General features: G+C 41.1%; 1 protein-coding gene across 7 annotated transcripts in view; it reads left to right on the top strand.

Annotated features, from left to right (window-relative positions):
- Positions 1-17,673, top strand: part of samd4a (sterile alpha motif domain containing 4A) — a 46,470-nt gene extending 28,797 nt beyond the window's left edge. The window contains exons 4-12 of one of the 7 annotated variants that reach the window (XM_079666141.1): positions 418-702; positions 2,713-2,816; positions 3,692-3,775; positions 4,507-4,759; positions 4,852-4,937; positions 5,452-5,570; positions 8,228-8,429; positions 10,658-10,784; positions 15,449-17,672. In XM_079666141.1, the coding sequence (XP_079522267.1) occupies positions 418-702; positions 2,713-2,816; positions 3,692-3,775; positions 4,507-4,759; positions 4,852-4,937; positions 5,452-5,570; positions 8,228-8,429; positions 10,658-10,784; positions 15,449-15,564 (1,376 nt within the window). In that variant the 3' untranslated portion in view covers positions 15,565-17,672. Of the gene's footprint in view, positions 1-417; positions 703-2,712; positions 2,823-3,688; positions 3,776-4,506; positions 4,760-4,851; positions 4,938-5,451; positions 5,571-8,227; positions 8,430-10,657; positions 10,785-15,448 lie in introns of all 7 variants that reach the window. The other 6 variants (XM_079666139.1, XM_079666138.1, XM_079666140.1 and 3 more) reach the window with 6 other exon arrangements.
- The last annotated feature ends 116 nt before the right edge of the window (positions 17,674-17,789 follow it).

The following is a 17,789-nucleotide window of genomic DNA, read 5'->3' as shown; positions in this document are numbered from 1 at the left end:
AAAGAACAATTGTTAACATTAATATAATATTTTAACTAACTCAGATCGACACTATGTTGTGTGCAAAAGATGTAGGATGCCCATGCTCGGTAAAAAATGGACAGGGCTAAGTTACGTTTTAAAGTTATCATGATGTGTTAAAATGTAATTTTGTAAAAATGTCGTTTTCGCCAGAAACCTTCTGTTAGTGGGTTAGAGTTATTGATACAGTTGTTTAAATATATCTTCAGATTAATACAATATAAACTTGAAAAAAGGGAATAATGACAAACCAGACAAATTTACTTGATATATAAAGTGTTATTAAATACATAATTGAGTCAACAGCGTGTTTTTTCCAGTAGGATATCTTCAGTCTTAGCCAAGCTCTGTTTCTCAGCCTGCACCCACCTGACTAGCCTTATTGTTGTGTTGTAGTCCTGACGAGTGGAGGTGGCAGCCAGCAGCACAGTCCCCTGAAGCGCTCCGTGTCCCTCACCCCTCCCATGAGCGGCCCCAGCAACCAGCCTCTGGGTCACGTCTGGCTGTCCCAAGAGGACCTACGTTCTGCCCGAGGCCCCGCCCCAGACCACGCACCTCTCTCCCCCCAGAGCAGCATCGCCTCCTCTGGCAGTGGGGGCAGTGAGCATCTGGAGGAGGCTGGTTTAGGAGGTTCAGGTCTGCATCGCAGTTCCTTCCACGATGAGGGCAGCGGCATGAGGGGTGTGTATGAATGACCAGTGCGCCGTTTGTAGTGCAGATCACTCCAGTTCACATCCTTAGATGAGATTATTCAGATATTGGGGTTCAAACTTGCCTAACTCGTACCCTCGCACACACTGTTGAAAAGCACATTTGCAAGGGTTTTGACAAACTACTATTAGCAACTATAAACCTTTTGTAACAGCCATTCGTTCAGATATTCTGTGGCTGCTTTCCCTTGGAAAGATTTACCAGAAATGTGTGAAAAAGAACTGCCTTTTACTGCTATTGGGGAGTAAAGTCTACAAGATGTCTTCTTTGTCCATTTTTAACAAAAACTCTACCAAGTTATTACAATTAGGCAAGTTTAACAATGGTCAAATATTTGTCCATGAAATATTTTTAAATGAAACGCATACCTTTTAACTTAAGAAGGTAAAATATTATTTAAATCCCTCCCTTCAGTGTTCAGTTGTCCTCTTAATACAATTTTTTTTTTTACGATTTAATTTTTGTTTTATATTCTCGCCGAAGATAGATGCGGACAGTTAAGTACACTCTGGAGAGAAGTAGATCAAATGACAGGCATCAAACTTCTCTATTAGACCCAGGTTTCTTACAGGGACAGACATGTTTAGTGGAGAAAGGTATATGTGTGTGTGCCTTACAGGTGTTCAGCTCGCGGATCTTGCAAGCTGCAGATCTGTTCAGAGCAGTTTGTCCGGTGGAGTACAGGTCAGAGCTGCGGCCCCAATAAGGCTTAGGTGTTTGCGCTCTGAGCTGGAGTTTAACTTTTCAAGTAGCGTCTGTCGTTCTTTTCTGTAGACAATCATTTTCATCTTGTCATGTAGCTAAACAGGAAAGCAAAACTAACATCTCCAAACACCCACAAGAGGACAAGCTCACATTTGTCAATTTCTCTTTCTGAGGAAGAAGGTGACACCATTTCTTAGGTTTTCTCCTGAAGTATCAGGAGGGGAAATAAGGTTGACAGAGCATTACATTCTTAATGTACAATTATTGTACAGCCATTATTGTGTAGCAATGTGGATTATGCAATATCCAAATAGCAGGAGGATAAGTTTTGTGATACAGAGATGACCTGGCTTAAAGATATTCTTTTACAAAAGAATGGTTAAACATGGTTTTCTATGAAAAGAGAATTAAGATGCTTATGCATGATCATTCACTCCAATATCCTCAATTATGTTGCATATACAATATCAGGTCGAATAATCACAATGACTTCTTTCAAATCGCTCAGCCCTTAATCAAAGGGTCTAATAATGATAAAATACTAGTTTAAAGTATGTTTTACTTTAGTGGAAGTGCGAGGTCTGGGTCTTTCAATGCCACTCTACATCCCTTGGGATGGGAGGACACGTATTTATAAAAGACTTCTTCCGGTCAAATGTAATCCTCAGATCAATACAGAGCTTCAGAACAATAAAGGAAACATACAATGACCATGTGTAAATGCTGAACACAAAAGAGAAACATGCATTCCTTTCCTAACTCTAAACTCACGTTAGAGAGAAATGTTTAAATCAACATGTAATCAGATATAATTGACTTGTTGATCCTTTGTCTTTCTAAAAGCTTATATACACATCTGATGAATACATTTTACTAGGGCTCAAGATATACAATATAATGATACGTATTTATCAAAAAAGATATGTTTGATGATGATTGATTGATGTTGTGATTGAATAATGCATTACGTATTTGGTCCACCGTATTCTGTATGTTAGCTTATTTTGCGGGACCGATATATGTGTGTACTTTTAATTTATTCTGTAGGATTTTAAGGTTGACATCTAAAGATGTATGTCAACACTGTTCTCTTTTATTTTAAAGTTTGTTGTTTATTATGTATATTTTATGTATGTATCTCTACTCCATAGTGTATTTGTATTTACAACAAAGAAAAATGATGTATGTTGTATATTGCTTACAGAAGTTATAATGTCAGAATGACAGCTTCCCGATGAAATGATCATATCATAATAATGGGTCTTCTGCCCCCAGATGTTCCTGCGTGGCTGAAGAGTCTCCGTCTCCATAAGTACGCCGCTCTCTTCTCCACGATGACCTACGATGAGATGATGTCACTGACCGAAGAGCAACTTGAGGCACAGGTTTTATATATTTACACACACGCACCCACAGTTGGTTACATCTAAATTGCATCAAATGTAAGAACTTTAATTGGCAATAGTTGTTACAGTATACTTTCTTTTCTATCTGCTGATGTAAATAGAGAAGACATTTGAATATACTGTATGGTAGTGCTTGTGTTAAATGCATGGCAGGAGATAAGAGCAGAAACATTTCAGCACTAGTATGAACAAAAAGAAAAATATGGACCGGTTTTAATCTGGTTTATTATTTAAGGGATGCAATGATGTAACACGCCAGGTCAAGTTGTTACTGTTGGAATAAATGATTCTAATGTAGCGATAACTGTGTTTGAACTTAGAGTTTTGTCTGAAACAGAGGATGCAGCTAAAATTAAACACAGCCCACCGGGAAGCTGTATACTTCCTCCAGGTGCTGCTAACTCTTTCTCTATCTGACCCTCACATGATGCTACACACAATGGATTACATTTACTGATATTGGCCTGATCTGGAAATACACAGATTTTCAGTATCAGTTCTTAATGTGACATGTTAGAAGAAGTATCGACATATTCTTCATGTTGGTCCATAGTAACAGATTTGTCTTGGAATCGGTGTTAACCATTTCTGCCCTCCCAACCAAAGATGGGCTGATTAGTTATTTCCCTCCAACATTCACTGGCTGCGTCTCCTGCTGTTACATTTTCCGCAAAAACATCTGCCTTCCCTGTTGTTGAATGATAACAAGCCGGCCAATTTCAAGAAGCTTTACCCTCCATGTTTGCAAACTTCCCATCTCTTTATCTCACACATCAGCTATCAGTCTATAGCTCTTTTTACAATGTGAACAGAGATGTTTGACACACAACCTTTTCTTCCAACAGAAGGTCACTAAAGGAGCAAGGCACAAGATTGTTATCAGCATTCTGAAGCTCAAAGACAGACAGAATCTACTTCGCAGCTTGGAAAAGGTCAGTAACTGTACTACATCATCATCATCCTCATCATCATCTTCTTCATCTTCTCACCAAAAAGATTGCATACACCTTCTAGTCTTACCCTTCATTATTTGAACTTTGGGGTTTCTGTTGATTCATTTATTTATTTTTGGATATTGATCTCCTTTCTCGAGTAAGAAGGGTGGCCATTCTGAGTGCGCGTTATTTATCCGAGATGCAGCTAAGGGAACATCTAATCCCGGAAGGAGAGTTTTGGGCTCCACATGTTAACCCATCCTCTTCCCCCCGCCCCTCAGCCCTCCATTCAGCCTTCAAAGCAAGACAATGGCGCTCAAGGGCAAACCACAGGAGCGATTTCTTGGGCCGGCTAAATTCAGGCTTAACCTTTTCACCAGCGCTTCATTTCAAAATATGTTACCGCTGCACTGGTAGGGCTGGGGAAACAAGACACCTGTTGCTTGGTATTTTGGGTTTACACAGACTCCGGGTGGGAGGAAGTCTGATATCACGGACACAAGTAGCGAAGGAAAACCACATGTATGTATTTCTGGTGTTACTTTATTCTCTGCTCTATCACATGGCCGTGTGGATGCTATTCCCATCTGTTCAGACTCTTCATGTTGGTCCATAGTAACAGATTTGTCTTGTATGATTGTGTTAAATGTTTCCTGTTGTAGTAGAGGTTATTTTCTTCCTTTTCATAACCCTTTCTTCCTCCACTTCCCTCCTATCGTCTACCACAGGATGTGTTGGAGGGCAGTAATCTGCGCTCGCCCCTACAGGAACTCCATCAGATGATCATGACGCCTATCAAGGCTTTCAATGGTGGCGAGGAGGCCTCTATGCAGCGGGCCCTGCTGAGCCCCGAAAGCAAGAGCGCAGCGCCGGGCTCCCACCTGACGGGGGTTGGGGGAGCCGGAGGGGAGGCTGAGTCGAGCACAAGCGTCATCGCTGAGGGGGATCTACCCGGCCAGTTCACCCGTGTCATGGGCAAAGGTGAGCTGCATGCACCAGCTCTCAGGTCAGATGGTTTTCATTGACTTAGAAAGATTTGTTTTACCACAACGTCTTATTTCCATCCTTCTCAGTTTGTACCCAACTACTGGTGTCGAGGTCAGACGAGGACAACATCAGCTCCTACCTACAACTCATCGACAAGTGCCTTATACATGAGGTAAGAAATGACCAAATATACATAAAGCACATCATATAGAAACAGACCGTGCAGGAGGTTTAGTTTCATTCTAGAAAAATCATGAAAGAGGAAATGATTCCTCTTGTCCCACACTTCACCTTCACTTACTGGTTACTTATCTAATACCTGTGATTATTTATCGGCAGATTTTGGTGAACATAATAGGTCTACCCTAAATACATCTACATGCAGACATTGACATTCCTTCCTCGTAACTATATGTCAGAACAGTATTTTTGTGTTTTCTGTCAGAATATTAACATTTTAGCCACACATTAAAATCTTGAAAGAAAACAATTATATAATTTTTAGAATCTGAGTTTGAGTAGATGATCAGTTGGATTAAGTTGAAATGAATAAATGTGCGTTGTGTATTATGATTTTTGTCAAAGCATAGAGTCCTTTTTTGCAAAGAAATGCACCTGAAAATCCTCAGCAGTCATGCTTCATTTCATCCCTGATTCGTACTCCCTGTTCTCCCCCTCCCTGTCAGTCCTTCACTGAGACGCAGAAGAAGAGGCTGTTGTCATGGAAACAACAGGTCCAGAGGCTGTTCCGGTCCATTCCAAGGAAAACTCTCCTCGACATCGCAGGGTACCGAACGCAGAGGAGGTAAATCTCACGGACATGCAGTATCTCTTCTCCTGGGTTATACTGGCTGTGATGAAACACTTTTAATCAAATTCACTTTAATTTTTATGAAACAATCTGAAAATCAATGCTGACAGACATATGGAAATAAATATTGTGCTGAATGAATTCAATGTGAAAAAAAAAATATATATATATATAATGAAGTTCACTCATTGAATTTATTTCCTTTGTTCACATGTCTGCGATTACAAAAGCAGTATCTGACTAAAAAGATAATAAACGCGAATGACTGTGAGATTACGACCTCCGCTTCAGTAAAGAAAGTTAGGATTATCATTTAATCATAAATTCATAACCTCTTAAGCCCCACGCAGAGATGTTCACAAGTCTTTTTTTGCAAGTCCAAGTCAAGTCTCAAGTCTTTGGTCACGAATCCAAGTCAAGTCTCAAGTCTTTGTGGGGTGAGACTTGATCAAGTCTCAAGTCTTTGGTCACGAGTCCAAGTCAAGTCTCAAGTCTCTAAAAAATAAAAGTCTCATGTCTCTTCTGGTTTTAATAAGCCTTCTATTGTCTGCTGCTATCCAGTCTCTTAAGAATACTGCACAGCTATATCTAAGAAATTCAAAGCACTTACTGTATTATTATCACTCCTATATCTATTAGCATACACTATCAGTACTGATTAGTTGTTTGTTATATGATCACTTTAAACAGGCTATTGCAATGCAATATGAGGAAAAACATCACACTTTAGCTAAATGCAAACAAGTGTGACAAGCAAACATTCACTCATCTTTTCAAATATTCAGTTACAAAGCTAGTAGCAAGCTAAGTTAACATTACATAGCTGATGCTGAGCTAAACATGTTTGCTAACCGTCCATATGCGTTAATGTGACTGACCTCTCCGGGTGAGTTTTCAAGTGCCTGATGAAATTTGACGTTGTTGCACCAGCATCCTTGATTTTAATATTTCAGACTTTGCAGTGTGCGCTCCTTTTGTTGGTGCCGCCGGCGTTTTGTTCAAAGTTTTTATAGTTGAACCTAATTACAAGCGGTACAGCTGCAGGTGTGCCGCCGGTCGCCATGGTGTTACCATGAGGTAGTGCGAGAGGCGCGCACCTGCGTTATGAGGTCATGGTTACCATGAAAAAAAGGAAGGACGCCCGTCAGACGTTTCAGAGTTTCCTCAATGTTAATATGCCAAAAATAGAAAACACAATGATTGTTCACGAGTCCCAAAACACGAGTCCAAGTCGAGTCTGAAATCTTTTGAGCAGGAGTCCAAGTCAAGTCTGAAGTCTCTGTGTGTGCGACTTAAGTGCGACTTGAGTCCGAGTCACAAACTCGAGTCCCCATCTCTGGCCCCACGGACCCTTCGGCGGGTCCGAAACCACAACATCTGCAAGCAACAGTGTCTGAGGGCTTCTTAAGATTGAATAAACTATGAATGTTTCATATCCACACCGTTCTTCGTAACGGGAAGAAACTCGGCTAACTGATGATTTTTTTTTTTTTAAGCAAAAGAAAACACAAGGCTAACGCTGAGCCTCTGAATTAGCCCCGAGCGAAAAAATGCTAACGCCGTTAGCACAGAAAACACGGTATAACACCCTTATTACTTATCGTAACTGCACATCCAACCCATCGATTAGCATTGTGAGATTACACAGAATCGATAGGTATCTATATCGTCACTCCATGATCAGAACTTGCGACATTATAAACAAAAACAGACATCACAACACGTGGCATTAGGTAGCAAACACGGCAATATGTCTTACCTATGTCGTTGTCTGATCAAAAGTTGTCTTCAATGGCATTAAAACGATAAAAGCGCTGCTGAAGGTTAATCCATAGGTTAATCCAATGTGTCTGTGTCACTTGAAATTATTTCTGATAATCCATCAGCAATAAACCTATTTTTAAGTTTTCAAATTTCAGAGCGTAAGATAGGTTTCGCTTTAGGCAAACTGCGTGCGCATAGCCCCCACTTCTCAATGGTAACGTCGGTGTGTATGTGGAAATTCCCCTTCGATTCTATTGGCTCTAACGGTTAAAAAGAGATGTCAATCATCAAAATCAACCAATGGGTTCCAGAGAAACGGCAAAAACGCCCATTTCCACCCAAATGACCCCAGAGGTGGAGTTTTTTTTGCTAAACCTCTCTAAAAAGGTCAAAATGTCACTTGTTTTGTATCAATCTTGATACAAGGTACTTATTATATGTTTTACTTTGGATTCCTAAAGCTTTTAGTCTACCTTACCATCATTCAAGGGTGGTTTTCACTATAAGTAAAAATGAATTTTGGACGGACACTATAATTTACATTTCTTTACTATGTTCAATCTGAATTTTCTTTCAAATTAAAAACATCTATATTGATTCTGACTTTTCTACATCCAACTCACAGGTTTATCATTACTTTTAGAAAAAAGATTACTAATTTTCCCCTTTTAGAAGTGTAGTTATGGTCATTTGTTCTGGGAATGTCATTTTCGAGCCTGAGACCTGAAAAACAGGCTTGGGGCTCAAACAAACTTGAGGTTCTCAATGTTCAGCTCATTATTTGTGAACCTTTATGAATGTCTAACTTCTGTGTTCATCACACATGTTCCTGTGACCAGGATCTTAATGGATGTTTACCTGCATCTCTTTGTCTCGTCCTGCTGCAGCCGGTTCGGCCAGTCTAACTCTCTCCCCACCGCTGGCTGTGTTGGGGGCAGCGTGTCGGCCCGGAGGAGCCTCCGTCAGTTCCAGATGCCCTCCAGGAGCTTGCCGGGTGCCAGGCTGGGCCTGCTGGGCAGCAGTGGGCTGCTGGGACCCACACCCCGCAGCTCCAGCAGCACACCCACCGGTCCCAAGCAGGGCAGACAGGTGGGTCACACAAGCAGAACATTTAAACCAGGATAGGAGGGATGAGAGAAAACCAGCAGGGAGAAAAGGGACTGTCAGGCAAGAAGGGCAGACAGTATTACAAGTTATATAAAGCGTAAACTTCTCAATCATTCCTGGAAAATGAAACCGTTTATTAGTATATCTTTACATTACAGATTTAGTATGACGTCAAAATAGCATTGGAATATGGGATATTATTGTTGTATAAGTGAATAGCAAAACCTTTTACGGGTTTCGTTTGAATCCATAGATAATATAATGGATATTATGTTTATAAAATGATGGTAGCCAAAAATTGCAATTTCTCAGAACTTAATATTTAATCTTCAAGTTGTATTTTTATTATGGATTAACGGTCAAAAACTGAAATATTCCCTTTTGAGAAGGTGCAACCCGAAGATTTTTGATAAATGAACCATGAATAGTTTCAGTCATAAATGATGAATGCTTTGGGTCTTACCACACAGAGCTTTGGGAGTATGAGGAACAAACTTGGTTTAAATGCTGAATTATTTTGATTTGGTCTGTTATCACTAACTCCAGCATCAGTTGAGGTGATACAATGAGGGTGGGTAGTTCAAGGTACTTTCTACAAGGCCTGTTCATCTTTCTAATACATAAAACCTTAGCTCCACTAAACCGGATTGCTGAATGGAAGGGGTGTTCGTGACTGTAAAAGGAAAATGTAGAAATGCATAATAACACATTCCAGGATGTTTACAATATCCTGGGCAGCAGAATTCCTCCTTCAGCACGTATTCTTTCTGAAATAGACTTTTGATTCCATGACGAAATAAGTGAGGGGTGAGGAAGAGGAGAATGAAGTGAGGTGGATGGAACTTGTAGGCAGGACACCCCACATACCAGAGGCCCTGCGTCAGTGCCGAACACTGAAACAGGAGGAGCTGTTTCAGGCCCATCCTGGCACCCTTCAGTTTGTGCTGACCCAATCTCCCCCCCTTCTCTCTCTTTCTCTCTCTCTCTCTCTCTCTCTCTCTCTCTCTCTCTCTCTCTCTCTCTCTCTCTCTCTCTCTCTCACACGTCCCTTACAATGGGAGGAAATACCTCAGTTCCTCCTCCTCACACTGGACCTTCTTGTGTTGGATGTAGATGTGTAGAGAGAGAGAGAGGATAGGATGGTGGGAGGGAAATATGTGAGTCATAGTTTGGGAGAGGTGGCTCTGATGTTGGAGGGGGGGCAATGAGAGAGTGAGAGCGTATATGAGTGCATCTGAGAGAGAGAGGCAGTGAGAACAGTGCACAGGCATTTCCTGTTTTTCCCCCGGCCCGTGGCACTGCAGGGCCGCGGGGGGGTGGGGTCTGAGGGATAGAGGTGAGAGGAGGGGCGTGTGGTAGTGGTGTCGGGGGTATAATAGGCAGGTTACAGTGAGGAATTCATGCGGTGAGCGTCTGAGACTGTCATTAGGTGTGGGCTAGACCTCCAGACAGGAGCGTGGGGGGGGAGGGGGGGGGCATTTTGAAGAAGCTGTGGCTTTTATCCATTCTTGCATATTCCATACACCTCTTTGATCAGTGAACGTAAAAGGAGGAGAATCTGTGATTAATATTTTTGTATTTGTGCATCAAGTTATTATATTGTTATATGTCCTTATAACTTGTCAGTATTTGAATAACCCGAAGATCCACAGATCATAAAACATATGAATTAGAGCATCCTGGTGCACAACTATTGTTAGTGTCCAATCTCAATCAAACTGTATAACAATAGGAAAAGTCAATGTGCAGCATATGCTAATAACTTGCTAACTTCACTACAAGGAACTTTTAATAGAGCCCAATGCACCCTAGAGAAATTGAAATGTGTATTGTGCTTGATCTAGCAAGTATTTAGGATGATGTCTATTTTCCAAATAAAATTGCTTTTTAATTTAGACAAAACTTGAATTTAAAAACAAGAGTCCCCATAATGTTTTAAACCTCAAAAGTAGTGATAAGGGTGCCATTTTATACAACCTGTTAATAGGTTTGTTTTGTTATCCAAGCATAATTTTTATGTTCATTTAGACGACACAAGCAGAAAATTGTATGTCCTTCTTGTCTGGCTCTTCGAAAACTTTGATTCCGTGAAAGTAGATGGAGAGATCCGAAATGAGGATAAGTGTTTAACTTTAGGTTTGACATTAGTCTTGAAGAGTCTTTTGCATGTACATGAATCTAACTTCATGTTGTTCAACTGTTGTCCTTAGGGTCTGTGGTTCGCCAACCCCGGGGGAAGCAACAGCATGCCGAGCCGGACTCACAGCTCCGTGCAGAGGACGCGCTCGCTGCCCGTTCACACCTCCCCACAAACCATGGTCATGTTCCAACAATCCGGTATGAAATGAATGAAAACATCCTGAACATTATTATTTATTGTAGTTTTTATATAGTTATATAAACTGTCTAAATATTTCCATTGCAACACCACAACTTTTTCTTCCTTTTTAACACTTTTAAGGAGTGTTTCCATGATGTATTAATGTTATATCAGTTCGATCATGCTTTTGAAGATTTGGATGACATCACTGACCTTAACTCTATCCGCAAGCATTAAAGTTCTCTATAGGGGCTTCTGGTTGTTAATGTACATATTCACATTAAGTCGAACCCATTTTAGTGTCCTTTCTGCAGGTTAGGGCTGACAATGTAGGTACTACACGTTTATGATTAATCATTACTTCCATTAATGGAATTGTAGTTCATTGTAGAATTGTAAATGTAATTATTGTCTCGCTTTTTTAGAGACCATTTTAAACCTCACATAACATGCCTCTTGGCTCTACATTTGTAAATGACCCCATGACACATTGAGATTCTTTAAACCACCTTGTCCCACAACACCACTAAAAAGCAAGGTGGTTTAAGATGCACTTGACCACATGTCTTTGTAGTGTAAACATAAATGCGTTTAGAAGCTTAGCCGACAAGGACATAACAGGAAACTACGTCATCAAACCGAGGAAATGACGCATGGCTTTGTTTTGTTTCTTCTGTTTTTTGTCTTATTCAGTTGATTCTCAAATTGCTTATAAAATATAATAAATCAACAACATGAAAGCTTTCTAATATTAACCAAGACCAGAAACTCTTAATTAGTCCCACCTTGTCAAAGGCAGCAAATAACAGACACACTACTTCAGTTGTTGCCCTTCACAATAAGAGCCCTAGCCATATACACTGCATCACCGCTTACCAGAGGGAACTTGAATTAGCTTCTCTACAAAATAGCTTTGTTTAAGAAAGGGATGGGCAACTTTGATGGTGGTGGGGGCCACATCATTGATGTACTGGCCACCAGGGGGCCGCAGATTCACTTGGAACACACACACACAAACATTCCATGTGTTGTATGTAATTATTAACAAATATACTAAGTCTGACATCTTCATTGACATTTTACAATCAAAGGGAACATCCCCAAAAATGGGAACATCCTCTAATAAGCTCACTAAACAAATATCAGTTCACAGAAATGTTATTTCATTTTTACAAGTGGCATGTTTGTATTGAACAGGTTATTAAACAGTGGAATAAAACTATTTTAAACTATTGGAAAGCACGGAAAATGTGTGTGTATTGAGATTAACCATTAAGATGACATACACATGAAGTCATAAACACTAACCCAGACATTAGTTGTATAACTTGAACCTAAAACACTTGTAGCCAGTCTCTGCATTCCCCTTATTCCACAATAAGGGGAATGTCAACACAGACACCTGTCAGCCCGCACTCTGCTGTTCCTCAGCGCCGCTCCCCCTCCCTCCCGCTGAAATTATGAATGAAAAGCGTAGTAATCATAGATAACACGGCAGGGTCCGTGACAGTTTGTTTTCATCTGATTTCAAATAAACAAAGTCTTGGTTTTAAGAATATTAAACTTGTCTCGCCAATTTCAGATGATAAAAACAACTTTTAAGCTTGTAAAGGCATAATTACAAGAGGCAACTTAACGTCACAGCAGACATAACAACAGCCGGTGTTTCTTGTGAGGGTTTCCCCGGGAAATAAACACAATACACACAAATGCGTCACAGATTATTTTGCGGTATTTGAAATCATGTACGCAGCTCGCGACGTAACTAGGAGTCTAGTGGATGGTATCAGTACTACAAGTAAAACAAATTAAAAATATATATTTTTTTATTATTAATTACGTTGTTTATAAATTAATCTGAGGGCCGCAAAAAGAGGAGGCGGGGGCTGCATGCGGCCCGCGGGCCGCCATTTGCCCATCCCTGGTTTAAGATATCTGAACATGTTTTAAAAAGAATCATAATTGTTTCTAATTTGATCTACCGCGTCGTTCCCCTCCAGCCTGAAAGCCCCCCACTCAAGAGTGTCCACACAGGCATGGGTCATGGTTACCATGGGCGCCAGGCGGAGTGACTTGTAGTAGCCTCTGCTGACTGTCCCACGGGAACAAAGTCCAGTAATAGGACAAGCTGGGCTTCCTCCACTCTTGTCACACACACACACACACACACACACACACACACACACACACACACACACACACACACACACACACACACACACACACACACACACACACACACACACACACACACACAGCAGACATGTTCTCTTTTTAGAATGAAGAGGGAAAACATATTTTAAAAAATCAGGAGTGAGGAAGTTAGAGGGAGAGAGGAGACTGTATGTGAGAGAGGAAGGGATAGAGGCAGGCTGGAAGGGAGGGAGGGAGGGAAGAAAGAGTCGGAGGAGTCTCACAATGAGGGTCTTTGTGCAGCAAGGACACGGCTCCCTGGCTCACTTTCCTTCTCTCCCTGACTCACTCCCTTTCTTAACTTTCCCTCCCTCTTCCTCTCCCATCTCTCCTCCTTTGACAACTCTGCAGAGTCATGCACTCGTAGCAGTCACTCTCAACAGCTGTGTCTGGGCCAGAGAAACTGATTTGAAAGGCTAGACCCCCCCCGCCCCTCCACGACCCCCACCCTTCTCTTTGCATATATCTGCAATCAGTCTTCCTCTCTGCCAACAGATAGACTTATTAAGTGAGAGAAAACGAGGGGATGAAGGAACAAGTTTATGTGTGTGTGTGTGTGTGTGTGTGTGTGTGTGTGTGTGTGTGTGTGTGTGTGTGTGTGTGTGTGTGTGTGTGTGTGTGTGTGTGTGTGTGTGTGTGTGTGTGTGTGTGTGTGTGTGTGTGTGTGTGTGTGTGTGTGTGTGTGTGTGTGTGTGTGTGTGTGTGTGTGTGTGTGTGTGTGTGTGTGTGTGTGTGTGTGTGTGTGTGTGTGTGTGTGTGTGTGTGTGTGTGTGTGTGTGTGTGTGTGGGTGGGTGGGTGGGTGAGATTTTTTTGTTTGTGTCACTGTTAGTCTGTGTGGACAGGGGGAGGGATGGGTGGGGCTGGGGGGTGTTGGAGGGATTTGGAGCCTATAAATAGTCCAGTGTGGACTACTGGGCCTAACTCAGCCTTTCTCTCTGGCCACAAGGGATTTTCACTGCCCGGCGTGTGTGGAACACTCAGCTAAGGTCTAAATGACTGGAAGGGTTGCTAGGCTGTAGTGGGCCAAATACAACCCCCCCCCCCCCCAACACACACATACCCCCTCCTCCAACCTCAACCCAACCCTCTTAAAACAGTCTCCACCCTGTTCACAGCCGACCGAAACTATCAACTGAGAGCTAAAAGAATAAAATGAAAAAGAAAGTGGGGGCTTTGACTTTTGTGTAAAGTCTGATTTATCTCATTGATGATATAAAGATATTAATATAGATTATTATATTGTATCCGGCAAATGTTGTTACTAGTTGGAAACTCTGAAAAGAATTATGTTGATATTGATGTTCAATTATTTTCTGAATGAATGAATGAATTCAGCAAAATGTTGAAGACCAACGTCATGTGTGTAGAGTTGCTTGTTTTGTCAAACCAACTGGTAAAAAAACTAAATAACATTTAAAACAGGATTGCTTTTAATACTGTTGACTCATTCCTTTTTCAACTCGTCCTTTTAACTCTTACCAATTTCCTATTTCCATCGTCCAAACACATTCTCTTTTCTCCCATCTATCACCATGGCTTTGCTTACATTTGTATAAAGAGTGATTTCTTACTTTTGCTTCTTAAACACAACATACATTATTGTTATTTTAGACATTTTTGGCCCCACAAATCTGTGTTGCTGCTAGTACGAATAGTTTTCATGTAAAATATTTGAAGATTGTTCATCACTCCTTCAGTGATCAAAGGCCCTCAGGAGTAGGAGATGTTCAGAGGGACGGTGCCATAAGATTAAGAACGTATTCTTGATTTCGGTTGGGGGAAAATAATTGAGTGTACTGGCTAATACTGGATCAACACTATTCTATATATTCACACCTTGATCAATATCAAGGTGTCTGTTCCATTGTCTTTATTAGTCATGGCATTTTTGAATATAGAAAGTAAGACCTGATCATATGAGTGACAGATAGTTACAGTGATATTTCATATAGCCATGCAATTAAGAGCAAAGAGCATCAGTTACTTTCCGTTATTTTGAGACAGTAAACTCAATCCAGTCTCAATCACTACACACAAAGGACAGCGTGATCCGGCTGTAATTGTTTGATGTAGCATGTGTCCCATTGCTGGAGTTAGCAGTGTGGTATAATCTGATTATAGAGTCTCCACTCTGGTTGAGTGGACGGCATTGTACCAGTGGACTGATCTGACTGTATTTATTCTGTTCTTTGCCCACTCGTCCCCTGGCGCCGTTTTAGCATTATTATGATTCTGCTTGATTATGATGTAAGGCCTCGGATTAAGAGTTTGAGAAGTCGTTTTTTTTGCAGCTTTCACCACATGAGAAATTAGTAAACAATGAAAGCATGAACACTGCTCTGGACAGGATCAACTGTACAATAATGAAGTTCCCTTTACCTGCTACTGTGACAATCATAATCAAGATATTTTGTTAAAATCATCTCTTTAGTACGAATATAAGTCTCTAATACTGATGTTGCTTCATGTTTGTGTTTGTTACTACAGATCTTCAGCTTCCAGCGACAGAGCCAGACATCAACAATCGCCTTGAGTCTCTGTGTCTGAGCATGACAGAGCACGCCTTGGGAGGTAACAACGTTTTATTTGACTCTTATTATTAATTTAGTTAGTTGTTCATTAGCATGTGATGCTCCCCACCTGTCACCCTCTCTCTCTCTCTTACATTACATGAGCACTATTTTGCGATCATAGAGAAATGTAGTTCTTCAATACCCAGTACATGGTCATCATATCAGTCAGGTGTCAGGTGACTGCAGACTGCAGTGTCTGACCTTTTTGTTCCAACTGAATTATCTCAGCTGTTGAAAAGGAATCCACTTTGGTTCCAGGCTGCAGTGGCACGGTTTGATTTGAAAACTTTTTTGAGTTTCAATTTCCTCATTTTGTGGCCAGGATTTGTTGTGATAGAACTGCACAGGTAGCAAACAACTGGATAAACCCTGTAGTGTTTATACCACACTGCATGTTGTAAAATGTCCCAGCTTCGGTTCGCCGATCTTACGGGCTTCATCATACCCCGAGTTAAACTTGTAAACATGATACTTTCAGCTTCAGTTATAAAATCTTTTGTAAATGCCAGCAGTCGACTGACCTAGACACTTCTGCGTTAACTTTTAAAACCTAAAGCAAACTATAAAGTGTCCGAACATCATATCAGTCTGTCAATTAGTGAAACATTTTAACAATAGCTCGCCTAAATTGATAAAAAATACTGATGTTAAGCTGACTGTCCATTCCATCATCAGCTTTAAGTCTGGAGGTGTTTCACCTATCAATCATTTCGGACATGTTGAATCCGAAGCAAGGGCTTTGCCTTATATTATATATTTTGGCAATTATTTTAATTTCGGAACGAAGTTCAGCTCAAAAGGTGAATAGAATGTGACGATCCACAGACAAAAGATGGTTGTAGCCAAGTGCCAACCTCCAGTGCTGAAAAATGAAGCCAACCTCCACATGCCAAAAACTGCAGTTCCTTCAATCCCCATTAAAATTGAAATGCCACATTTTACAGCAGAAATAAACATGTTTACTGCCTGGCCTAATTCTTTAGATAATTTCCCCACTATTACAACTGTTGAGTGGGTGAATGATTGAATAACCCATATAAATTATATTAAAGGGTTTAAGTTACTCATTATTTAGGTTGCGGTTTGTTTGAACTGACAGGGTGACGTCAGAGCCGTTAGCTGCCTCACCCGGGCCCTCCTCAACTCCACCAACTTTTGGATTAGTCTGGATTAAGGCGCTGTCGTCACTGACAAGATGGCATTGACCCGAGCCACACACATAAAGAGAGACTACATCTATTATTGGTGCTCTTGGTTTATAGCAACATGGAAACCACTAGAAAACAATCTTTTTAAAGCTATGGGAATTTGAAAACCCTTAAATGGCCAACACTATGAAAATGCCTGAAAACACATAAAGAAAACCTAGATTATAGTGTAGTTGACATGGCATAAATCGAGTCAGTCATTGGCTGCCCTGGCTTGTGCAGAATATTCCCATACAGTGAGTTTCAGTCTGGGTTAAAGTCAGTGCCAACTTCCCCCGTCTCAGAGCTGGACTGATGTCAGGACAGTGGGCCTCAGTGCTCGGAGCAGAGCAGTGGACAAGTGCTGCTTTGTGTGTGTGTTGGAGGAGGCTGTGTGTTTGGTGGAGAGCAGAACCAAAGAGTGTGTTTAACTTAGGAAAAAGTCAGACTTTCCCTCCTTCTAGCCTTTGCACACCTAGCCGGCTGTGGTGAGCTTCACAAACACGACTTGGTAACTGAAGCCAAACGTGCTACAGGAAATGATTTGAAACACAATGTATCATGGGTACAAGAAGAAGAATGTGGATGTTTTAAAACGTCCATTCTTTATTTTTCTGTGTGTGGCATCAACCCACCCTTTCAGTGTCATGATGGAATCAAATATTCCACCAGTGTGTAGCTTGATAACATTATCCTCCGAGCCACACCAGAGGCAACAGCTGTCAGCCTGTTGTTTTCCTCTGCACCGCTCTATCACTATTTATACAGATGTGTTGTTCTCCCATCATGACAGTGTGGGCTCCGGCCCCTCACTGTTCACCAAGTCAGAAACCGCCTCAGGCCTTCCATCACTACTATTCTTCATATCAGATGGATTTAATAAAACAGAGCTTAATAAATAATAAATAACCTGTAGCCAAAGAGCAATGGTTAGAACGTGGTAAGAAGAAATGTACTGCAGGAAAGCAACGAACAAGACGAAGAGAGGTACTTGTATATGTAAGAAGGCTAATCCATATACAAGTGCATGAGAAGTGTGGTAGAAATACTGTAGGTTTCCTTGTTAAT

The sequence above is a fragment of the Notothenia rossii genome, assembly GCF_949606895.1.
Source record: "Notothenia rossii genome assembly, chromosome: 2".
Taxonomy (NCBI): domain Eukaryota; kingdom Metazoa; phylum Chordata; class Actinopteri; order Perciformes; family Nototheniidae; genus Notothenia; species Notothenia rossii.
This window is presented reverse-complemented; position numbering and strand designations above follow the sequence as displayed.